This window comes from Syzygium oleosum, unplaced genomic scaffold (genome assembly GCF_021117445.2).
Source record: "Syzygium oleosum isolate NSW1041296 unplaced genomic scaffold, Sole_v2.1 Sole_v2.13, whole genome shotgun sequence".
Taxonomy (NCBI): Eukaryota; Viridiplantae; Streptophyta; class Magnoliopsida; order Myrtales; family Myrtaceae; genus Syzygium; species Syzygium oleosum.
In genome coordinates, this window is record NW_026607497.1 from 4,357,462 (window position 1) to 4,382,010 (window position 24,549).

At 41.7% G+C, this 24,549-nt stretch overlaps 3 protein-coding genes, 1 long non-coding RNA gene and 2 other non-coding genes across 6 annotated transcripts; 3 read left to right on the forward strand and 3 right to left on the reverse strand.

Annotated features, from left to right (window-relative positions):
- The first annotated feature begins 3,481 nt into the window (after positions 1-3,481).
- On the forward strand, positions 3,482-6,516 carry LOC115675145 (GDSL esterase/lipase At5g55050-like). Its single transcript, XM_030597755.2, has 5 exons — positions 3,482-3,815; positions 4,654-4,799; positions 5,335-5,568; positions 5,696-5,945; positions 6,055-6,516. The coding sequence occupies exons 1-5, from the start codon at positions 3,557-3,559 to the stop codon at positions 6,279-6,281; spliced, it is 1,116 nt and encodes a 371-aa protein (XP_030453615.2). The 5' UTR covers positions 3,482-3,556; the 3' UTR covers positions 6,282-6,516.
- TRNAF-GAA (transfer RNA phenylalanine (anticodon GAA)) lies at positions 5,229-5,301 on the reverse strand. Its single transcript has one exon. It is a non-coding gene; the product is annotated as a tRNA-Phe (tRNA).
- Positions 6,517-11,264: 4,748 nt separating the features above from the next.
- On the forward strand, positions 11,265-13,967 carry LOC115675015 (GDSL esterase/lipase At5g55050-like). The gene is made up of 5 exons (XM_030597598.2): positions 11,265-11,772; positions 12,365-12,510; positions 12,887-13,120; positions 13,261-13,510; positions 13,608-13,967. Exons 1-5 carry the CDS (start codon positions 11,514-11,516, stop codon positions 13,832-13,834), a joined length of 1,116 nt encoding a protein of 371 aa, XP_030453458.1. The 5' UTR covers positions 11,265-11,513; the 3' UTR covers positions 13,835-13,967.
- A 144-nt stretch (positions 13,968-14,111) lies between these two features.
- On the reverse strand, positions 14,112-14,636 carry LOC130139624 (uncharacterized). The gene is made up of 2 exons (XR_008817724.1): positions 14,541-14,636; positions 14,112-14,450 (listed from the first exon to the last, which is right to left on the reverse strand). It is a non-coding gene; the product is annotated as an uncharacterized LOC130139624 (long non-coding RNA).
- Positions 14,637-16,906: 2,270 nt separating this feature from the next.
- Positions 16,907-22,005, forward strand: LOC115675144 (GDSL esterase/lipase At5g55050-like). Its single transcript, XM_030597754.2, has 5 exons — positions 16,907-17,210; positions 20,008-20,150; positions 20,856-21,089; positions 21,217-21,466; positions 21,574-22,005. Exons 1-5 carry the CDS (start codon positions 16,952-16,954, stop codon positions 21,798-21,800), a joined length of 1,113 nt encoding a protein of 370 aa, XP_030453614.2. The 5' UTR covers positions 16,907-16,951; the 3' UTR covers positions 21,801-22,005.
- On the reverse strand, positions 20,750-20,822 carry TRNAF-GAA (transfer RNA phenylalanine (anticodon GAA)). The gene has a single exon. It is a non-coding gene; the product is annotated as a tRNA-Phe (tRNA).
- Positions 22,006-24,549: the final 2,544 nt, after the last annotated feature.

The window sequence follows — 24,549 nt, forward strand, 5'->3', positions numbered from 1 at the left end:
TCCCGCAGATTATATCGTCAAGTTCGATAGCTTATGAGAAGATGAGCATCATGAAAATTCTTTTTTGATCTTCTAAATGAGATTCGCTAGTATCCCAACGACGTTATCCTCGATCCCTGTCTCAAAAATCACTTTCAAGTGCCTGCGTCTCTCTTACGCCCTATTTTCCTCACAGAAGTGGTGAATTGTTGCCTATTCAGAGACATTCCATTGTAGATGTTTGGACCACTAATCCTTCGCGATTTAGGGGTTTTTCTTCCTTCAAAGTGGATTTCTACAGACGATATTTGAGGACGAGGGCCAATAGTCGGATACAGCCTATTTGGGGAAAAGTCGGCATTGATACCGCTCTCCAGTTCTGTTGTTTCGACTGGGACTTAAATGTAGGCATTGGGTGCCGTCATCACTTCTTAGTCACCATCAACTAACTGTTTTTTTGTCCTTGGGGTCCCATGTTGATCACTCTTTAGGATGCTTATGCCGTAGCTAGTTTTCTCCCAACGGGTATATCTGTGAAAGATATCGGTCCTCCTAAACTTCTCACAAACCTATTGAAGATAGCGCACTTTCTTATGGGGAATTCTTACACCGATTTGGTTTGAAGTCTGGTCTAGTCACTGATTCTGAGCATCCTGCTTTTTTGCTGTTCTGGCTTTCAAAGTGCATCTTCTTTCATCCGGCTCTCAAATTATCTAAGGACCTCCTTGGGATTGCTTCCAGTCTTGCCGAAGGTACGCCAATTGCTTTGGGCCTTACCCTCGCTGCCCTGTATAGAGGTGACACCCATGCTTCTTCAGCCATGCGGTCTAAAGGAACGGGGACCTTTTTTGGCTTGTTTTGGCTTCTTCTCCAAGCCTGGATTGCTCTATATTTTCGATCCTTTTTCTCGGATCAAATCCATGTTCTGCCTCAGCATGAGGAATTAGATCCCCAGCCATATTTTCCCGATTCGGATGGTTGTCGATTACTTAGTCGTTCTCCTTTGCCTATTCCTAGAACATTTCCTCTTTCAAACAATTCCTTCAGCGGTTCCTAGAGTTTGATTTGGATAAGTTTAACTTTTGTCCTTATACTTCCCACGCCTACTCTCGTCTTTACACTTTCACTCCCCGGAAAAAATCTTCTGAGTTCTCGATCAATGGTTTAGGACTAATATGGCAAATTTAGCAAAGTTTATGACTGAATTGACATTCTTACAATAAGTTAGGATTGAATGGATAATAGTATCTATTTTTTGCCCATATTTTCGTTTTGTTTCTCCAATGTAAATGATGATTTTCAATTATTCTTGTACCTTATAAATGTGAGATAGTAAAGCATATTTTTGGACAAAAATTCATACTTTTGTACAAAAAATGCATAAGAGGCAAAGGCCTGACGATCCTTGCCAAACGTAGTAAAAAAAAGACAAAAGAAAATAAAAAATATAAAAAAAAATTTCATAAGTTTTTTAAAAAATCACAAAAATATCCATGTCAACGCTGTACATGCTACGTAGGACCGCGACGTTCGCGTCAATGATCTTTTGCCTAAATTGATCGAAATAACTACATTATCAAATCGTAAAAAAGGTTTAGGACTAAAATTAGCTAAATTGAAAAGCTTATGACTAAATTGGCATATGTGCATTATGTTTATGACTTTTTTTTGGTAATTTTCCCAAAAAATACTCATTATACATGCACAAGAACATGCAGCCTTCCAATATTATAGTCCAAATACATATATACTCGCGAGAGAATGAACATCGAATTTGAATAACTAGCAAGAGCATGAACATGAAATTCCACATTCTAGATCGATCTGTTTAACTCCTTTTAAGATAATACTTTTAGTTTTTGTCCCGATAGCCCCTACAACGGAATCAATGTCGAGTCCAAATTGGGAGTCAAGACAGGCGTTATTGAACGGAAAACGAGTAACTGAAAAAGCTGCGCGCGATGGAAAAAAATAGCAGACAATCGTCAAAAACAATGAAGAGTCTTCAACGACAAGAGCAAAGCAACAAAGATGGCATATTTGTTTGGGATGGAACCCTCTTTGCTAATTTGCTGTTCTCGCTTAGTTATCCCCCCATTCCTGGTCCACTCCAGAGTCTCCGGAAAAAAGGGAAATTAAAAAAGAAGATAAGAACAGCAGGAGTGCTATAATTTTCGTATGGTACCCACTTAAGTACCATATTTTTTTTATGCTCACTTAAGTGCAATAAATTTGAAAAATCAATCACTTAAAAGCCAATGACGATTTGCCTCGGCGGACAGAAAATCCAAGATGGATGCCGATCATCCTATGTGGCATCGCTGGCGCCAACGTGGATAGTTTTTGTAATTTTTTCACTTAATTTAAGTGCCACGAATTTGAAGGGAAAATTACCAAAAAAGTCATAAACCTATTGTAATTGTGTCATTTAACTAAACTTTTTTTTTGCCAATTAAATCCTAAACCTTTTGCAATTGTGTCAATTTAGTCCATCCGGCCATTTTTGGCCGGGCGGCACTGACATGGACGCCCGCCAATGTGGATGCCCGCCAGTGTGAGCCGATGCTGACGTAGCAATTTTTAAATATTTTTTTCGAATTTTTTTTTTCTCTTTTTCTTTTATTTTTTCCTATCTTCTTCCCCGGTCGCCAGGCGAGAGCGAGCCTCGCCGTCGACTGGCGAGGTCGAGCCTTGCCATGGCCGGGCGAGCTCGACCTTGCCCAGCGACGACGAGGTCTTGCCAGATCTGGGCGGCCTCGCCGTTGGTGGGTGAGCTTGCCTGGCCATGGCGAGGCTCAACCTCGCCTGGCGACGGCGAGGCTCGCCCATGGCCGGCGAGTTCCACCTCGCCGGCCTCAGCCTCTGGCCGGTCGCCAGACCGGCGACCGAGGAAGAAGATAGGAAAAAAAAAGAAAGAGAAAAAAAAAATTCAAAAAAAAAATTTAAAAATTGTCACGTCAGCGTCGGCTGGACGGCCGGCCGGCATCGGTAGGCATCCACGTCAGCGCCGACTTGCCAAAAGTAGCCGAATGGACTGAATTGGCACAATTGCAAAGGTTTATGACTGAATTGGCAAAAAAATAAAAGGTTTAGGACTGAATTGAATAAGTTTAGGACTTTTTTGGTAATTTCCCCGAATTTGAAAAATCAATCACTTAAATACCATCGACAATTTGCCTCGCTAGAAAATTTGCCACCGGCCTTGTCCAAATCTGGCAAGGGCCTTCACACCTTGGCCGAGGGCGAGGCTTTTGTGTTCAGAGCATAGAAAAAAAGAAGAAAAAATTCAATTTTTTTAGAAAAATGCAAAAAATCAATGTAGGATGATTTGCCGAGAGTGGCACTTAAACGATCAATTTTACTCTGACGTGGTACTTAAGTAAATAAAAAAAAATTATATCACTCAAATGAGGGATCGATGACACTCCTGTTATATTCTTATCACAAAAAAGGAAGATAGTCCTGTTATCACACAACGTACAAGCCTGTCTCCATACTCCGTCCATCAAAGAACGTCACCTCATTTGCTTCTCATATCACACACTGCACAGACATATCAGAGAGAGAGAGAGAGGACATGAAAATGGCTTCTAATTGTGTTTGTGCCGTGAGTGGTTTCTGGGTCGTGTTTCTTGTTTTGTTGAGGTTAGGTTGCTCGGAGGGACAGAGGGTGCCGGCGGCTTTCGTGTTCGGGGACTCGCTCGTGGACGTGGGCAACAACAACTACTTGCCGGTTTCGTTAGTGAAAGCAGACTTCCCGCACAACGGCATAGATTTCCCCACCAAGAAGCCCACCGGAAGGTTCAGCAATGGCAAGAACTCCGCGGATTTTCTCGGTACACACAGACTTCTCCATTCATCGGCATCACTCTGCATATGCTTCGATTCTTCATTCATCTTCATCTTATGTCGAGATGCGTATATCTATTATTCGATCCACCCTCCCTCACTTGGCCTTATCACATAATCTTGGTGCGATGTCGATTCGACCCTTCCCCAATTTGAGGATCGACATTATTAATGGTATTATGATATTTACCTGATTTTGTATATCTCTCATGATTATGCATACATCTCTTTTGATAGTGCATATCCTTGATTGATTATATTTGATTTTGTATTTATCTTATTACCTTAAATAGTCATCTCAAAAAATCTATAAATAGGCTCTCTTATAATCTTTTTCGCATATCAAATTATACTAATATTATCCAATTCTCTCTTTCGCATTCTTATTTTCAATTGACATATTGACAACTCATGAAGGTTTGGCTCTGATTGGCATGTCATGTCGTGACATAAAGTTGATGTAGAGAGCATATACCGTAATAAAGACCTGCCGCGCTTTAAGTTTCCGCAGTCTCATTTGGTTGTCACAGAGATGTGGCTGCATAAATGTGATAAGGACACGCCCTTGCGGAAGACGAATCAACTTCACCGCTTTAATTGTTAAGAACGATAGATATCTACCCCTTATCTGCAATCTTCTCCTACTGTTTCCTTGCTATTTCTATGTAAACATCTACTGAACTATTGCTGGGGAACTGGCTACTTTAGGTCCAATGGCTAGATTATTACTTTTTTTTCGTACGTAGAACGAAAGAGAAAAGGATACAAAAAAATGAATGCCTGTACGCATCGTGATTGGCCAACTGTTATGGACTTTTTGGGCAGCTGAGAAGTTGGGCTTGCCGACGTCGCCGCCGTATCTCGCCCTCATCTCCAACTACAGCGAGAGCTATTCTTCATCGCCCTTCCTAACCGGTGTTAGCTTTGCCTCCGGAGGTGCTGGCATCTTTGATGGCACCGATGAGAGATACGTAAGTAACAGAAACCGTCTTTTCACTTTGCGCAATTGAATTTGACCTTATTATGTAAGCGGTTCGAGGTGAACTCTCCGTTCTAAATTACTTTAATTCGGTACAAACCATATCTTCCTAAGTAGTGCTTGATTCAAGACCAATCACCTGAAAAAACGAATGGGTAGTTGCAACATGCGACTGCCGATGGGTGGTGGCCTCATTTAATGGGCGAAACTAAGAAGAAATATGTCATGACACCGATTTCAGGATTTATACTAAAACCCATATATCTGATTGCTTTTCTTTGAGAAAAGAAAAGGCCATGTTTGTGTTTCATTTTGAGCATGCAGTTCCTGTTCTGTTTTCGGTCAAACACGTTGAGAAAACCCCAAAAGAAAAACATAAAATAAAGGGGATTAAAAGCAAAATGAAAAGGTGAATAAATAGTGCGGTGAGCGTGGATCGAACACGCGACCTTCAGATCTTCAGTCTGACGCTCTCCCAACTGAGCTATCCCCGCTAATTTGCAACTTTGACTCGATTATTTCTCCAGCAACAATCGATACCTTTGACCAAGCAAGTGGAATACTACCTCGCGGTGCATGAAAACCTGGTTCAACACCTGGGATCGTCGGGTGCAAAGAAGCATGTCGCCAAGTCCCTTTTCGTTGTAGTGATCGGAACCAACGACATCTTGGGCTACTCCGGATCCTCTAATCTCCGCAAGCAGCACACGCCGCAGCAATACGTCAGCCTCATGGCTTCTTCGCTGAAGGATCAGTTAAAGGTACCTACATTCCGTGAAACCGGCCTAACACGATGTTTTAGGTGAACTAGTTTGTTACGTGTTCATTATTGACTACCAAGGCGTGTTCTTCTGATAATTTTTTGGAAACTCTGAATTCCTGTGGCAGCGTCTCCACAATTACGATGCACGCAAGTTCGTGTTCGTGGGGCTCCCGCCGATTGGATGCTGTCCGTCACAGAGGAACCAGGACAAAACAGCCGCATGCAAGGAGGACACGAATTCCTGGTCGCGCATGTATAACATGGCGCTCCTAGCGATGTTGAAGGGATTGAAGTCCGAGCTCAACGACATAAGCTACAGTTACTTGGACACCTACACCGCCGTGCAAAACTTTGTCCAGAATCCATCTGCTTATGGTAGGACTTCATGTGGGACTCATGATTTAATCAGACCTTTTCGAATCTCCTGTATATCAGTCCGATCTTTAGACCTATCAAATAATGACTATCTGTACTATTTCGTCAGGTTTTACAGAGGTAAAAGCGGCTTGTTGCGGTCTCGGTAACCTGAACGCAATAGTTCCATGCTTACCGATTTCACAGTACTGCCCTAACCGGCGAGACCATGTGTTTTGGGATCTATACCATCCCACAGAAGCAGCGGCCCGCATATTGATAGACAAAGTATTCCATGGTTCACCACAGTACACATACCCAATGGACGTCCAGCAACTGGCCGCCGTCGATGTTTAAGCAAAACAAACAACACAAATTGGAAGAAATTTCTTTTCAGACAGTAAGATTACATACTACAGGTTGTCAATTGTCAAAAAGCGTTTCAGTGTTTGGGGATACTTGGGTTAAGAAAAATCGTTGCTTTTAAAGATGTCGTTCTGTTGCAGGGTTTTGTATATCAGAAGAAAATGTATCGTCAGTTAATATAATCTCAAATTGTTCTTTGCGTTAATCTCAGAGCAACTGCAAAAATGCCAACAAACGGACGTTATCCAGCCGCTATTTCCTGTCCCTTTTTGGGTACCGACAGAAATTATAAACCGAAGGATCCGAGAAGGCTAGATTTGGGCAAATGCTACCAGGAATATTTACCCGGGAAGTTCATAGTCATTGAAGAAGATTGTTGGTGCAGAAAATCCAGCATATATGTTAACAAATATTGTCACCACTAAGAAACTAAGGCTATGCATTGCCTCAGTTAGCCTCCATGGTTAGTGATGAGGGGGGCGGATACTTTGGGTTATAAAGACAAGTGAAAACTATAAAAGACCACTGTTGTTTGAAGATCAGCCTCCGAGTGAGAGATTGATGGAGTTGTTAAGTCTCATAGAGAAAAATAATATTAAAGCTCAAAGGTTTTACTATCAATGGCATACATGTAATGCATACCCTAAATTCCCACTAGATATTGGGGCAATATCTTTTGTAGTGCTAATACTAAAACTTGCAATTTTTTATACAAATACTGATAATGAAGAGATTGCCTAATTCGGCATTGTGGTTTTTCCCTGGAAAAGTGTCAGAAAAGTCACAAACCTATTGCATTGGTGCCAATTTAGTCCTAAACCTTTTTTGTGCCAATTCAGTCATAAATCTTTTGTCTTTGTACCAATTTAGTCCTTCCGGCTAATTTTGGCCGGATTTTGCTAACGTGGATACCGGTTGGCTTACGTGGCACCGCCGGCGATGACATGGACAACTTTTAATAATATTTTAATATTTTTCGATTTATTTTATTTATTTATTCTTTTCTTTTCTTTTCTTTCGTTTTCTTTTTTTTTTCTTTGCCTTTCTTCTTACTGGCGACCGGCTAGAGGCCAGGGCTAGCTAGGTCCCTCACCAACCTCTGGCGAGCCCCACCGGCCACTGGCGAGGCTCGCCCTCGCCAGCAACAGCGATGGCAAGCCTCACCCAGCCACTGGCGAAGCTCACCTCACCCTCGCCAACGGCCTTCAACCTCGCCAGAATCTGGGCGAACCACGAACTCATCGGATCCAACGAGGGCAAGCCCCGGCAGCCCAGCGCGAGGCTGCCCTCAGGGCCATCCGGCGAGGTCAAATGGTCACGAGGGTAGCCTCGCGCTAGGCTGATAGGGCTCGCCCTTGCCGACCATGGGTGAGGCCCGACCTCGCCAGATCCGACGAGGGCTCGAGCCTTCGCTAGTGGCCGCAAGGTTGCAGGCGAGCCTCTCCAGCGATTAGACGAGCCTCGCCCTCACTGGCCTTGGCCCGGCGACCGGGAGGAGGAAGAAGAAAGAGGAAGAAAAAAAAATAAAAAATTTTCGAAAAATATTAAAATATTATTAAATTTATCCACGTCATCGTTGACGGTGCCATGTAAGCCAGCCGGCGTCTACGTCAGCAAAATCCGGCCAAAATTAGCCAAAAGAACTGAATTTGTATAAAGACAAAAGGTTTAGCACTGCATTGGCACCAAAAAAAGGTTTATGACTAAATTGGTACTAATGCAATAAGTTTAGGACTTTTTTGACATTTTTCCTGGTTTTTTCCTTCCTAACTTTGAAAGGGTTTGTGTTGATTGCTTACCGTTGATAAGTTTGTTGATCAACTTCTCAAGTCTTCATGAGGGCATTTGTCAATGACTTTGTCAATCAACTTCTCATCAGCGAGTTGTCGATTGTTCCCACCAAACTATTTTTATCACATTCGGTTTGTTACTTGTTGATAATAATCAAAAGTTGGTCATTTTTGGGTGTCCACACATTCAAAAGATAGAAAGCAATGATATAATTTATAAAGTTTACACGATAAACTTCAACACATTCAAATATTGTTACCTATATGATATGGCACTGTAGTTGAAGAATGATTTTTTGTTAGGGAAGTTGTCCAATTAGTACTAAACCTATTATACATATATCAATTTGGTCATAAACTTTCAAACTTTGTCAATATAATTTTACACATTTGCGCGAAATTCCATTGTAGTCCTTCTAGCTAGAAATCGTCGACGTGGTGGTGTGCCATGTAGAATGGCCGTCGATAACTGGATCGCCACGTCAACAACTTTTCCATGAACATTGGTCAAACGGACTACATTTGAAAAATTGAAATGTTTATAACCGAATTGACATCCATACAATGGGTTTATGACTGATTAGGTAATAATATCTACTTTTTGCCCATATTTTCATTTTATTTCTCTCTTCAAATACATAATGAATTTCGATCATTCTTGTACCTTATAAATATGAGATAGTAATGCATATTATTGGACTTTGGTCATTGTGTTAGCCCTAACACACTATTATCGTGGCATAGCTCCTCTAAAGATTAATCAAGCATGCGAAAAATACTCATTATACATGCACAAGAATACACAACCTTCCAATATTATACTTCATATACATATATACGCGCAGGAATATCAACATCGAATTGACTAACCATAATATATAAATAACTAGCAAGAGCATGAACATTAGATTCCATATGCTAGAGCGATCTTTTTTACTGCCATGAAGATAATACTTAGTTTTTATCCAAAAGCCCCGACGATGAATTCGTTGTTAAGTCTGTTGCGACCCTCCCGAAGGTGCACCACCTAGGAGTTGGCTAATGGATTACTAAGCCTAAATCTAACTCGAGACCTCTCAAACTCATACCAATTCGCAATTTGGTTCAAGTTCTTAACATGCAAATCATTTTGCATTTAAGAGTCGCCACTAATCTACTTTTTATAGGTCAATTCAAAACCAAGTAAAGTTTAGAAGAATTACTTTACTTTTACTAACCAGAGATTAAACAATGACTTGTTTACGCTAGATTACTCCAATGCCCTTTTGGTATCATTTCATTTATTTCTAAAAAAATTTGGTATCATTTCATTTATTTCTAAAAAAAATTTAAGCAGGTAGGTTGGATTGATTTTAACTTAGACACTAACATACAGGGGATGATCATGCGGATACGCAATCATTAAAAATAACAACCAATAAACAAAGCAAACAAATTGCGAGAAAACAAAGCAATTGAACACACTAAAGCAGTCAAGTTTTTAAGGTTTTCTTTCATCATAATATAAAAACTAACCTATATATGTCTCGGTGCGGATTAGGAAATAAATCCTAATTGATAATGTCTAGCACAACAATAAAATATTCAAATTGATTCGAATAAGATTTTACCTAAGAATAATGTTGCCAAATTTGAACTGGTAAATGGACTGCTTGGACGGGGCCAGCGTTCACGGTGGTGATGGCCGGTGGTGGATGTCTCGCGGGTCATGGCAAGGAAGGCTGCCCGCGGTGGTGGAGCTCATGACCAAGGACTCTCGGGTCTGGCGCATGGCAGTTCAAGGATGGACGAGGGTGAGAGCTTCTCGGCTACCGATGTCGAGGTGCTCGGAGATGGCTCGGTGAGTGGTGCTCGACGGTAGGGTCTCGGTGATAATCTCGGCCAAGGATGAGCCGATGGTGGGGACTTGTAGCGTTTGCGAGGAGGAAACCGCCGCGGTGTGGTTGCTCTCGGTGATCAACAGGGGTGCTTCAGGACACCTGCAAAAACAGAAAGAGCTGCAAAGATTGTCAATGACGGTGTAAGGATCAGGCGACGACGGTGCAGGTGCAGGTGCGGGAGCCTCTCGGTCATGGGACAGCAGGTGCAGTCAATGGCAAGAGTGCAACGGCTTCTCGAAGTTTGCCAAGGAGCTCGCGGATGGGAGCAGCTTCGTCAGGGAATGGATCTCGGAGCAGCTTCTCGGGGCGGGCTGTTCGGCGGGACACGCCTCGGACTGGTTCAAGAGCTCGCTGCGGGCGGCTCGTGGTGTGGCGAAGGAACTCTGATTCGCCGGCCAAACCGCAGGACCCCTCGGCGTCGAGGCGGAGCAAGCGAGCCGCAAACGTCACGTTGGCTTACCAAGACCATGGAGATCGACGAGCGTAAGGGAGCCGGCGATCTCGCCGGATGCCTCGGCGGATGATGACTGGACGTGCACGAGCCGCCTCGTGTCTGTGAAGGTGCAAAGAAGAAGGAGAAAGAAGACACTCTCTTCTTCTTCTTTTCTGAACTTCCCCACTTTTTCCTCTTTCTTGTCTTATTCTCACTGTCCTTCACTGTGGAGAACGTGAGTTCTCTTTTCGTGCCCGCGAATCCTACTTTCTATGGCCCTCCCCTTAAATGTGAAGACTTAAAAGTCTACATTTATAGTGTAGAGCTAGGTTTCTTCTTCCCTAATCTTATTACGTGCTTGTTAAAATTAAGCTCAATGCCTCAGAACCTTTAATTAAGTCCACCTCAGAACCTTTAATTAAGTCCACCCGTCGTCAGTCCAACGTAATTTCTATGAGTTTGTCATATAATGCAAAATACTCCTGAAAACTATACAATTTAAATTATTCTTTTTATTTAGGGGCCGGTCCATAATTTCCTATGCAATGAATTATTAAATGAAATTTCAAAATATAAGTGTCAACAAAATTTAAATTGAGAGTCAAGATTGATAAAATATTTAATTTAAATTTTTAAAATAATTAATAATAATCTCATAAAATTTTATATGATAACAAATAAACGCTTTTATATAACAGCCGTTTTATATAAGGGTTTAAGCTTTTAGAAAAAACAAGACATGCATTATTGGATGAGACCCGTAAAGGCTGCACGCAATGGAAAAAAAAAACATAATAAACAATCTGTCCAATCAAAACAAACGAAAAAAGAAGAAGAAGAAGAGCCGTCTTCAAAGACAAGAGCCAAATAACAAAGATGGCATGTCAGTTATACGGACAGAACACCCTCTGCTAATTTGCTGTTCTCGCTGATTCATTCCCTTCCCGGTCCTCTCCACCGTTCTCCGAATAAAGGGAAATAAATCCTGCTCTCACGCCACTCGCTCCATCGTCAACCTCATTCCCTCCGTCTATATAAACCCATCAACCCGTTGTTTGCTTCACATGTCACGCACTGCACAGACGTCTCAGAGAGAGAGAGACAGAGAGGGAGGGAGGACATGAAAATGGCTTCTAATGGTGTTCGTGCGGTGAGAGGTTTCTGGGTCGTGTTTCTTGTGTTGTTGAGGTTGAGCTGCTCGGCGGGACAGATGGTGCCCGCGCTTTTCGTGTTCGGGGACTCGCTCGTGGACGTGGGCAACAACGACTACTTGCCGATCTCGATAGCGAGAGCCAACTTCCCGCCCTACGGCGTGGATTTCCCCACCAAAAAGCCCACCGGAAGGTTCAGCAACGGCAAGAACGCCGCGGATTTTATCGGTACGCATGACTTCTACATTCATCGGCATCAATCTGCACACGCTTGAGTTCTTCGCTCATCGTCCTATGTCGAGAGTCGTATATCTATCATTCCATCCACCCTCCCTCACTTGGCCTTATCGCATAATCATATTGATTTGACCCTCCCACGCCCGTAGACAAGTAGCGTTCCTCAATTTGAGGATTGAAATCTTGAAAAGTTACGAAGTTGGGCACGGATTGACATGTCAAGTCATCATAAATTAGGGATATTAAAATATCTACTTGATTCTACGTATTTTGCATATATCTTTTTTGACGGTGCATATACCAATCCGCATATTATCATTTCAACTATAAAGAAAGTTGATGTAAGGCCATTTAATGTTAAGAACGATAGATATCTTCCCCTTTTTTTGCAATCTTCGCTTACTTGTTGCCTTGCTATTTTTACGTTAACATCTACTGAACCATTGCTGGGAACTGTCTAGTTAAGATCCAATGGCTAGGTTTTTGCTTTTGCTTCATACGTAGAGCGACGAGAGAAGGACACAAAGATAGGGAACGCCTGTATGTGTCGTGATTGACTGATTGTCATGACCTTTTTGGGCAGCTGAGAAGTTGGGCTTGCCGACGTCGCCGCCGTATCTGGCCCTCATCTCCAACTCCAGCGAGAGCAATTCTTCATCGCCCTTCCTGACCGGCGTCAGCTTCGCCTCCGCAGGTGCTGGCATCTTTGATGGCACTGATGAGATACTTGTAAGTAACGGAAATCGTCTTCTGATTTTTTGCAATCGAATTTGATCCTCATCATTTAAGCGTGTCGTGGCAAACTCTTCATTCTATATTGTTTTAATTCGGTACAAATCCAAATTTTCCTTATTAGCATTTGATATGAGACCAATCCTACCGAGTGATAATGGGTGGCGACAACATGAGACTGCCGATGGGTAGTGGCCTCATTTAATGTGTCAAGCTAGGAAGATATATGCTCGACACCGATTTCGCGATTCATACTAAAACCCCTATATCTAATCGCTTCTCTTTTTCAAAGGAAAATAAGACGATGTTTCTGTTTCATTTTGAGCATGCAAGTCTCTGGTCTTGTTCGGAGTTAATCTTGATCTGTTTATAGCATCAATCGATACCTTTGACCAAGCAAGTGGAATACTACCTCGCGGTGCACCAAAACCTGGTGCAACACATGGGATCGTCTGGTGCACAGAAGCACGTAGCCAAGTCCCTCTTCCTCATCGTCATCGGAAGCAATGAAATCTTCACTTACTCCAGATCCTCCGATCTCCGGAAGCAGCAGACGCCGCAGCAATACGTCGACCTCATGGCTTCTTCGCTGAAGGATCAGTTAAAGGTACCTACTACATTCCTTCAAAATCAGTCTAACTAACACTATGTTTTTAGGTGAGCTTGTTTGTTACGTGTGCATTATTATCGACTACCAAGGCACGTTTTTTGATTTTTTTTTTCGGGAAACTCGAATTCCTGTGGCAGCGTCTCTACAGTAACGGCGCGCGCAAGTTCGTGTTCGCAGGGCTCCCGCCGATCGGATGCTGTCCGTTACAGAGGAACCAGAACAAAACGGACGGATGCAAGGAGGATACGAATTCCTGGTCGCGCATGTATAACGAGGCACTCCTAGCGATGGTGAAGGGATTGAAGTCCGAACTCAACGATATAAGCTACAGTTACTTGGATATCTACAACGTCGTTCAAAAATTCATCCAGAATCCATCTGCTTATGGTAGGACTTCGAGTGGGACTCGTGAGACCTTTTGAATCTTCTGTATATCAGTGCGATCCTAGACCTGTCAACTAATGACTCTCTACTATTTCCTCAGGTTTTACGGAGGTAAAAGATGCCTGTTGCGGTCTCGTTAACCCAATTGCAATAATTCCATGCTTACCCATTTCGCAGTACTGCTCCTACCGGCGAGACCATGTGTTTTGGGATCTTGTCCATCCCACAGAAGAAACAAACCGCATGTTCATAGACATAGCCTTCCATGGTTCACCACAGTACACATACCCAGTGGACGTCCAGCAACTGGCCACCGTTGAAACTTAAGCAAAACAAACAATTCAAATTGGAAGAAAAATTTTCTTTTCAGACAGTAGGATTACATACATGTTGTCAATCGTCAAAAAGAGATTCAGTGTTTGGGGATACTTGGGTTAATAATAATCGTTGCTTTTAAAGATGTCATTCTGTTGCCGGGCTTTGTATATCAGAAGAAAGAGCATCGACAGTTAATATAATCTCAAAGTGGTATTTGCAATAATCTCAGAGCTAACTGTAAAAATGCCAACAAACGGATGACCTTTCTGGGTACAGACAGAAAGTATAAACCGAAGGATCCGAAAAGGCTAGATTTGGGCAAATACTACCAGTTACATTTACCCTGGAAGTTCATAGTAGGACCGAAAATTTTGCAACGTGAATGGGCAATGACCAGTAGATGGAAGGCCAACTTACGCTTCCTCAATTTTCATGGTCTCTCTACTTAAACTTTCGAGAGGGCACATCAAAAGGAGACATTTTTTACTAGTCCAGTCATGCAAACTAGAAGTAACTCTAATTAATGATAAAAGGAAAATTGGGATTATGAAGGAAATATGTCTTTGAAGAATGCTTTGAGCTCACCATTGAGGGAATCAAATGCCAGCATCTTGTCTACCGCCTTCTGGATTTGCAAACAGATATATAATAATGTGTGAAAAAGCAGAGGAGTTATCTGTGCAATTGTGGAAACTGATTGTGCTGAGTCCCATACCTTGTACTGCTGATCTTGTGCTGATATGTTCTCATTGCACAGTCGATCAACAGGCTGGTTATTTCCAATAACATCTTGCATCAGGGCAGCTCTTCTCCTGCCGAAGTTACGCCAATTGCTTTGGGCCTTACCCTCGCTGCCCTGTATAGAGGTGACACCCATGCTTCTTCAGCCACGCGGTCTAAAGGAACGGGGACCTTTTTTTGGCTCGTTTTGGCTTCTCCAAGCCTGGATTGCTCAATATTTTCCATCCTTTTTCTCGGATCAAATCCATGTTCTGCCTCAGCATGAGGAATTAGATCGCCAGCCATATTTTCCCGATTCGGATTGTTGTCGATTACTTAGCCGTTCTCCTTTGCCTATTCCAAGAACATTTCCTCTTTCAAGCAATTCCTTCGGCGGTTCCTAGAGTTTGATTCGGATAAGTTTAACTTTTGTCCTGATACTTCCCACGCCTACTCTCGTCTTTACACTTTCACTCCCCGGAAAAAATCTTCTGAGTTATGGGTCAATGATTTAGGATTAATATGGCAAATTTAGGAAAGTTTATAACTGAATTGACATTCCAATCATAAGTTTATGATTGATTGGATAATAGTATCTATTTTTTGCCCATATTTTCGTTTTGTTTCTCCAATGTAAATGATGATTTTCAATTATTCTTGTACCTTATAAATATGAGATAGTAAAGCATATTTTTGGACAAAAATTCATACTTTTGTACAAAAAATTCGTAAGGGGCAAAGGCCCGACGATCCTTGCTAGACATAGTAAAAAAAAAAGACAAAAGAAAATATAAAATATAAAAAAAATTCAGAAAATTTTTAAAAAATCACAAAAATGTCCATGTCAACGCCGTAGATGCTACGTGGGACGGCGACGTTCGCGTCAGTGATTTCCTACCTAAATTGGGCAGAATGACTACATTGTCAAATCGTAAAAAAGGTTTATGATTAAAATTGGCTAAATTGAAATGTTTATGACTAAATTGGCACATGTGCAATATGTTTGAGACTTTTTTTTGGTAATTTTCCCAAAAAATACTCATTATACATGCACAAGAACATGCAACCTTCCAATATTATAGTCCAAATACATATATACTCGCAAGAGTATGAACATCGAATTTGAATAACTAGCAAGAGCATGAACACGAAATTCCATATTCTAGATCGATTTGTTCAACTCCTACTAAGGTAATACTTTTAGTTTTTTCCCGATAGCCCCTACAACGGAATCAATGTCCAGTCCAAATTGGGAGTCAAGACTGGCATTATTGAACGGAAAACGAGAACTGAAAAAGCTGCGCGCAATGGAAAAAAAAATAGTAAACAATCGTCAAAAACAATAAATTGTCGTCTTCAACGACAAGAGCCAAGTAACAAAGATGGCATATTTGTTTGGGACGGAAACCTCTTTGCTAATTTGCCGTTCTCGCTGAGTTATCCCCATTCCCGGTCCACTCCCCTGTCTCCAAAAAACAGGAAAATTAAAAAGAGATAAAAATAACATGGGTACCATAACTTTCGAACGGTGCTTATTTGAATACCATAACTTTTTTTCGCTCACTTAAGTGTTATAAATTTGAAAAATCAATCACTTAAGTGCCATTAGCAATTTGCCTCTGCGGAAAATCCAACGTGAACACCGGTCGTCCTATGTGGCACCGCCGGCGCCGACGTGGATAATTTTTGTAATTTTTTTCGCTTGTTTAAGTGCAACGAATTTGAAAAATCGATCACTTAAGTGCCACAAACTTGAAAAATCGATCACTTAAGTGCTATCGACAATTTGCCTTGCCAGAAAATTCGCCGCCGGTCTCGTCCAAATCTGGCGAGGGCCTTTACAGCCTTGCCCACGGCCGGCGAGGTTGCCAAGGCCCTGGGCGAGGCCGTTGCGACCTCGCCCACAGTCGGTGAGGCTACTATGGCCTTGGGTGAGGCCATCGCGGCCTCGCCGCGAAGGCCCTCGCCCACAGCCGGCGATGGCCTCACCCAAAGCCTTCGCGGCCCCACCGGTCGAGAGCGAGGCTTTTGTGGCTGGCACACAAAAAAAAAATAAAGAAAACTAAAAAATAAAACAATTTCAATTTTTTTAAAAAAATATAAAAAATCCACATAGGATGATCCGTCAAAAGTGGCACTCAAAAGATCGATTTTACTCTGATGTGGTACTTAAATGAGCAAAAAAAAATAGTTATGTTACTCAATGAATGTCGTACGAAAATTATGGAACTCCTACTCTACTCTGCTGTTCTTGTCACAAAAAAGGAACATGGTCCTGTTATCACACGTACAAAGCCTATCTCCATCCTCCGTCTATAAAAGCCAGTCACCTCGTTTGCTTCACATATCACGCATTGCACAGACATCTCAGAGAGAGAGAGAGAGAGAGAGAGAGAGAGAGAGGACATGAAAATGGCTTCTAATTGTGTTTGTGCAGTGAGAGGTTTCTGGGTCGTGTTTCTTGTTTTGTTGAGGTTGAGTTGCGCGGAGGGACAGATGGTGCCCGCGCTTTTCGTGTTCGGAGACTCGCTTGTGGACGTGGGCAACAACGACTACTTGCCGATCTCGATAACAAGAGCCGACTTACCGCCCTACGGCGTGGATTTCCCAACCAAGAAGCCCACTGGAAGGTTCAGCAACGGCAAGAACACCGCGGATTTTATCGGTACGCACAAACTTCTACATTCATCGGCATCACTCTGCATATGCTTCGATTCTTCGTTCATTTTCGTCTTCTGTCGAGAGTCGTATATCTATTGTTCGATCCACCCTCCCTCACTTGGCCTTATCACATAATCTCAGTGCGATATCTATTCGACCCTCCCATGTATAGACAAGTATATCCGTTCCCCAATTTGAGGATTGACATTGTAAGTGATATTAGGATATTTACTTAATTTTGCACATCTCTCGGGATTATGCATTTATCTTTTTTGATAGTGCATATCTTTGGTTGATTATATTTGATATTGTGTTTATCTTAATACCTTAGTTAGTCATCTCATAAAGCCTATAAATAGGCTCTACATGTAGTCTTTTTCATATATCGAAATATACTAATATTACCCAATTCTCTCTTCCGCATTCTTATTTTCAACTTGATATCATAGCCTCTTTTCCTGAGGCAACCTAGTGCACCGAGTGCACAACCCCGCTTGACAGTGTTCATCCGAGTGCCTCATTCTCATAACATTCCCCTGTTGTAATCATGCCAGCCATTCTTTCTGTAACCATGCCAAACATATCAACAGCGTTTAAGTTACTGTCCCAACAGCAACGTCGACCGCAAATGACACATGATGCTCGGCTCCAATAACTTTGATTCTCGACTTTTCACAACGAAAAGCCGACACCACCATTAGATTCACCGCCGTCATACTACATATTGAAATCTCATTGTCAACGAAAGCCTGGAACCAACACATGCACTCTAGGCGCAATTGCACCACCGATCCACCATGCTAGACGTTGTGCAGTGATGGTTTTCTGTCTAATTTCATGTCGATTGAAGATTTTGGGACACTGTTCGGATTATTTTTCAAACTCAAGTTGATTTGTTCCAACTCATCTTGCGTTTGAGGATCGACATTGTTAGTGATATTAGGATATTTACCTGATTTTGCATATCTCTCAGGATTATGTATATATCTTCTTTGATAGTGCATATCATTAATTGATCTTATTTGGTATAATGTTTATCTTATTACTTTAGATAGCCATCTCATAAAGCCTATAAATAAGCTCTCCATATAGTCTTTTCCATATATTGAAATATACTAATATTACCCAATTCTTTTTTTCGCATTCTTATTTTTAACTGACATCTTGAAAACTTATGAAGCTTTGGCTCTGATTGGCATGTGATGTAATGATATAAAGTTGATGTAGAGAGCATTTACTGTAATAAAGATCCGCCGCACTTTAAGTTTCCGCGGTCTCATTTCGTTGTCTTGGCTATGTAGCTACATAAATGTGATAAGGACACGCCCCTTTGGAAAGCGAATCAACTTCGCCCCTTTAATGTTAAAAACGATATATATCTTCCCCTTTTTTGCAATCTTCGCCTACTGTTGCCTTGCTATTTCTACGTAAACATCTACTGAACTATTGCGGGGGAACTGGCTACTTTTGATCCAATGGCAAGATTTATCGCCTTTTCTTCACAAGTAGAGCGAAGAGAAAAGGATACAAAAATAATGAATGCTTGTAAACAGGCTCTACCTGTAATTTTTTCCATATATCGAAATATACTAATATACCGAATTCTCTCTTCCGCATTCTTATTTTCAACTTGATATCATAATCTCTTTTCCTGAGGCAACCTAGTGCACTGGGTGCACAACCCTGCTCGACAGTGTTCATCCGAGTGCCTCATTCTCATAACATCCCCTGCTGTAACCATGCCAGCCATTCTTTCTGTAACCACGCCAATCGTATCGGTTGCATTTAAGTTACTGTCCCAACAGCAAAGTCGACCGCAAATGATACATGTTGCTCCGCTCCAATAACTCTGATTCTCGACTTTTCACAACGAGAAGTCGACACCACCATTAGATTCACTGCCGTCATACTGCATAATGAAATCTCATCGTCAACGAAAGCCTAGAACCAGCACATGCAACCCAGAACCAACACATGCACTCTAGGCGCAGTTGCACCACCGATCCACCATGCTTGACGTTGTGCAGTGCTGGTTTTCTGTCTGATTTCATGTTGATTGAAGATTTTGGGACACTGTTCGGATTATTTTTCAAACTCAAGTTGATTTGTTCCAACTCATCTTGCGTTTGAGGATCGACATTGTTAGTGATATTAGGATATTTACCTGATTTTGCATATCTCTCAGGATTATGCATATATTTTCTTTGATAGTGCATATCATTAATTGATCTTATTTAGTATTGTGTTTATCTTATTACTTTAGATAGTCATCTCATAAAACTTATAAATAAGCTCTCCATATAATTTTTTTCATATATTGAAATATACTAATATTACCCAATTCTCTTTTTTTCACATTCTTATTTTCAACTGACATCTTGAAAACTTATGAAGCTTTGGCTCTGATTGGCATGTGATGTAATGACATAAAGTTGATGTAGAGAGCATTTACTGTAATAAAGATCCGCCGCACTTTAAGTTTCCGCGGTCTCATTTCGTTGTCATGGCTATGTAGCTACATAAATGTGATAAGGACACGCCCCTTTGGAAAGCGAATCAACTTCGCCCCTTTAATGTTAAAAACGATATATATCTTCCCCTTTTTTGCAATCTTCGCCTACTGTTGCCTTGCTATTTCTACGTAAACATCTACTGAACTATTGCGGGGGAACTGGCTACTTTTGATCCAATGGCAAGATTATCGCCTTTTCTTCACACGTAGAGCGAAGAGAAAAGGATACAAAAATATTGAATGCCTGTACGCGCCGTGATTGACCGACTGTTATGAACTTTTTGGGCAGCTGAGAAGTTGCGCTTGCCGACGTCGCCACCGTATCTTGCACTCATCTCCGTCGGCGAGAGCTATTCTTCGTCGCCCTTCCTAAACGGTGTTAGCTTCGCCTCCGGAGGTGCTGGCATCTTTGATGGCACCTATGGGAAATACGTAAGTAACAGAAACCGTCTTTTGACTTTTCGCAATCAAACTTGACCATTGTAAGCGGTTCAAAACGAACTCATCGTCCTAAATTACTTTAATTCGGTACAAATGAAATCTTCCTAAGTTGTGTTCAACTAGAAAAAATTAATGGGTAGCTACAACATGCGACCAGCAAGAGCAATTCTTCGTCGCCCTTCCTAACCGGTGTTAGCTTCGCCTCCTAAGGTTCTGGCATATTTGACGACACTGATGAGAAATACGCAAGTAACAAAATTCGTCTTTTGACTTTTCAAAATCAAATTTTACCTTATTATGTAAGCACTTTGAAGCAAACTTTTGGTCCTAACTTTAAGTAACATGCGACCGCTGACGGGCGGTGGCCTCATTTAATGGGTCAAACTAAGAAGAAATATGTCATGACACCGATTTCATGGTTTCTACTAAAACCCATATGTCTAATCATTTTCTTTGAGAAAATAAGAGACGATGTTTGTGCTTCATTTTGAGCATGTAGTCCCTGTTCTATTTGCAGTCAAACACGTTGAGAAAACCCCAAAAGAAAAAAAAAACTAAGGGGATCAAAAGCAAAATGAAAAGATGTGGAGTGCGGTGAGCGTGGATCGAACACGCGACCTTCAGATCTTCAGTCTGACGCTCTCCCAACTGAGCTATCCCCGCCGATCTGCATATTGAACTCGATCATTTGTACAGCAACAATATATAACTTTGACCAAGCAAGTGGAATACTACATCGCGGTGCATGAAAACCTGGTTCAACACATGGGATCGTCGGGTGCAAAGAAGTATGTAGCCAAGTCCCTTTTCGTCATAGCCATCGGAAGCAACGACATCCTCGACTACTCCAGATCCTCTGATCTTCGCAAGCAGCACACACCGCAGCAATACGTCGTCCTCATGGCTTCTTCGCTGAAGGATCAGTTAAAGGTACCCACACTCCGTAAAACCGGCCTAACACGATGTTTTAGGTGAACTAGTTTGTTACGTGTTCATTATTGACTGCCAAGGTGTGTTCTTCTGATAATTTTTTGGAAACTCTGAATTCCTGTGGTAGCATCTCCACAATCATGATGCGCGCAAGTTCGTGTTCGCGGGGCTGTCACCGATCGGATGCTGTCCGTCACAGAGGAACCAGAACAAAACGGCCTCATGCAATGAGGACACGAATTCCTGGTCGCGCATGTATAACATGGCGCTCCTGGCGATGTTGAAGGGACTGAAGTCCGAGCTCAACGACATAAGCTACAGTTACTTGGACACCTACACCGTCGTGAAAAACTTTGTCCAGAATCCATCTGCTTATGGTAGGACTTCAGGAGGGACTCATGTTTAATCAGACCTTTCGAATCTTCTATATATCAGTCCGATCTTTAGACGTATCAACTAATGACTATCTGTACTATTTCTTCAGGTTTTACAGAGGTAAAAGCGGCTTGTTGCGGTCTCGGTAACCTGAACGCAATAGTTCCATGCTTACCGATTTCACAGTACTGCCCTAACCGGCGAGACCATGTGTTTTGGGATCCTGTCCATCCCACAGAAGCAGCGGTCCGCATATTGATAGACAAAGTCTTCCATGGTTCACCACAGTACACATACCCAATGGACGTCCAGCAACTGGCTGCCGTCGATGTTTAAGCAAAACAAACAATACAAATTGGAAGAAATTTCTTTTCAGACAGTAAGATTACGTACTACAGGTTGTCAATTGTCAAAAAGCGTTTCAGTGTTTGGGGATACTTGGGTTAAGAAACATCGTTGCTTTTAAAGATGTTCTGTTGCAGGGCTTTGTCTATCAGAAGAAAGTGTATCGTCAGTTAATATAATCTCAAATTGTTATTTGCGTTAATCTTAGAGCGACTGTAGAAATGCCAACAAACGGACGTTATCCAGCCGCTATTTCCTGTCCCTTTTTGGGTACCGACAGAAATTATAAACCGAAGGATCCAAGAAGGCTAGATTTGGGCAAATGCTACCAGTAATATTTACCCGGGAAGTTCATTGTCATTGAAGAAGATTGTCGGTGCAGAAAATCCAGCATATATGTTAACAAATATTGTCACTACTGAGAAACTAAGGCTATGCATTGTTGGGATTTTAGTGTCCAAAATCCATAAATTGTGAATGAGAAGTGTGGATGGAAATAGTCCAACATTGGATAGAAGTTGTGATGGGAGATGGTTTATTTAGATGAGCTTCTCAAATGGGTTTGGACCCCAAGGGGTACCTCACTTTTGTGGAAGGGAGAGGACCTACGCCAAGCTAGGTCGGTCCCCCCGCCGCCGCTATTCGGCTGGCTCGGCTCGGCTCGGGCCCAGGTCCATTCTCTATCGATTTTTATTTTTTCCCGAACAGACACGTTTTGTTAGAAATTAATTAATTATTTTTTTTGGACAAACAAACATGTTTGTTCGTGAAGTTCGATTCGCCCGAAACGTTGCTCGTGACTGTTCACAAACCGAACGAAAAACTGCTTCGGTTCAAGCGAGTGCTCGCGACTGTTTACGGACCGAACAAAAAATCGCTTCATTGCTCGTGAATCTTCATTTCGCCTTCTATAACTGGACTGTTCTGTTCGGTCTTGTGACTCTTCGTGGCATTCTTATTTTCCCGCGAGACTTTTTTCCCGACACTCTCTACACATTTTTCATTTGTTTCCGCACGACATTTTGCTGCATTTTCTTCATCATTGTGCGATTATTCTGCGAAGTTGCGTTCGAATATTTCCTTTGAAGAAGTACCGCTTCTTTGGAAAGGTGATCCGTTCTATCCTGGGAGACAATTGTTTAACAACCTTGGGTACCGGTAGAGGGGACAAATTGTCTTAAGGACACAACGTGAATTCGTTGGGCTCGAATCATTCGTCGACATTCGGATTACTCGTTAGAACGTGACTTCAGGTTTGTCGAACAACTTTATTTTGCACATACGAACACTTACAATTCAACAATCTTAAGACAATTTTTATTGTGTTTGTATAATTGTATTTCTCAATCATTTCTGTCTTCGTGACTTCAGAAATGGTTACAACATCAATGACGCCTATTGCGTCTGTTCCGACTGATGGAGAGAAGCCAGAAAAGTTCAATGGGGCTGACTTCAAGAGATGGCAATAGAAGATGTTATTCTATCTCACTACTTTGAACTTGGCAAGGTTCCTCATGGAGGATGCACCGAAGTTGGATGAAGGAGAGACAAACAAGGAAAAGGTTGGTGCTGTAGATGTATGGAAGCATTCTGACTTCCTGTGTCGCAAATATATCCTCAATGGTCTGGACAATTCCCTCTACAACGTTTATAGTCCGTTAAAAATGGCTAATGAGTTGTGGGAAAGTTTGGACAAGAAATACAAAACAGAAGATGCTGGGTTGAAGAAATTCATTGTCGGCAAATTTCTGGACTTCAAGATGGTAGATTCTAAAACCGTCTTAAGTCAAGTTCAAGAACTTCAAGTGATCACACATGACATTCATGTTGAAGGTATGATGATTAGTGAATCATTTCAAGTGGCTGCTTTCATTAAAAAGTTACCACCGTCTTGGAAAGATTTCAAGAATTATCTCAAACACAAGAGAAATGAATTATCACTTGAAGACTTAATTGTTCGATTGAGGATAGAGGAAGACAATAGGAATTCCGAGAAGAAAGTTAGCAGCAATCTGGTGGTCTCAAGGGCCAACGTTGTTGAAGAAGGATAAAAAACCAACAAGAAGAGGAAAAACTATGGACAGGGATCCATCCAAGGCCTGAAAAAATTCATTGGCAAATGCTACAATTGCGGAAAGTCTGGACATCGTGCCAAAGACTGTAGAGCCAAGAAAAGAAAGATGACTCAGGCGAATGTGGTGGAACAGATTTCCAATGGTATTGATGATATCAATCTTACTGCTATGATATCCAAGTGCAACATAGTGGGAAATCCCAAAGAATAATGGATTGATACTGGAGCAACTCGTCATATATACGCCAATAAATCTATGTTCTCATCATACACGCCTATGGAAGGTGATGAAAAACTCTACATGGGTAATTCATCAACTTCTAAGGTTGAAGGTATTGGAAAGGTTGCTTTAAAGATGATATCTGGGAAAGTTGTGACATTAAACAATGTGCTAGACATACGCAAGAATTTAGTGTCCGGATCTCTTCTTAGCAAGAATGGTTTCAAGTTGGTGTTTGTATCTGATAAGTTTGTACTCTTCAAAAATGAGATGTATGTAGGAAAGGGTTACCTTAGTGATGGTCTATTCGAGTTGAATGTAATGACTGTTGTACCCAATGATGTTATGAATAAAGTTGTTTCTGCTTATGTGCTTGAGTCTCCTAATTTATGGCATGCTAGACTAGGACATGTTAATTATAAGTCAATAAAGAAATTAATGAACAT

Coding starts and splice junctions, on each gene's coding strand:
- LOC115675144 (XM_030597754.2), top strand. CDS start 16,952: ATGAAAATGGCTTCTAATTGTGTTTGTGCAGTGAGAGGTTTCTGGGTC. Junction 17,211..20,007: donor GAACACCGCGGATTTTATCG/GTACGCACAAAC, acceptor CTTTTTGGGCAG/CTGAGAAGTTGCGCTTGCCG. Junction 20,151..20,855: donor ATGGCACCTATGGGAAATAC/GTAAGTAACAGA, acceptor TCATTTGTACAG/CAACAATATATAACTTTGAC.
- LOC115675015 (XM_030597598.2), top strand. CDS start 11,514: ATGAAAATGGCTTCTAATGGTGTTCGTGCGGTGAGAGGTTTCTGGGTC. Junction 11,773..12,364: donor GAACGCCGCGGATTTTATCG/GTACGCATGACT, acceptor CTTTTTGGGCAG/CTGAGAAGTTGGGCTTGCCG. Junction 12,511..12,886: donor ATGGCACTGATGAGATACTT/GTAAGTAACGGA, acceptor ATCTGTTTATAG/CATCAATCGATACCTTTGAC.
- LOC115675145 (XM_030597755.2), top strand. CDS start 3,557: ATGAAAATGGCTTCTAATTGTGTTTGTGCCGTGAGTGGTTTCTGGGTC. Junction 4,800..5,334: donor ATGGCACCGATGAGAGATAC/GTAAGTAACAGA, acceptor TTATTTCTCCAG/CAACAATCGATACCTTTGAC. Junction 5,569..5,695: donor CGCTGAAGGATCAGTTAAAG/GTACCTACATTC, acceptor TTCCTGTGGCAG/CGTCTCCACAATTACGATGC.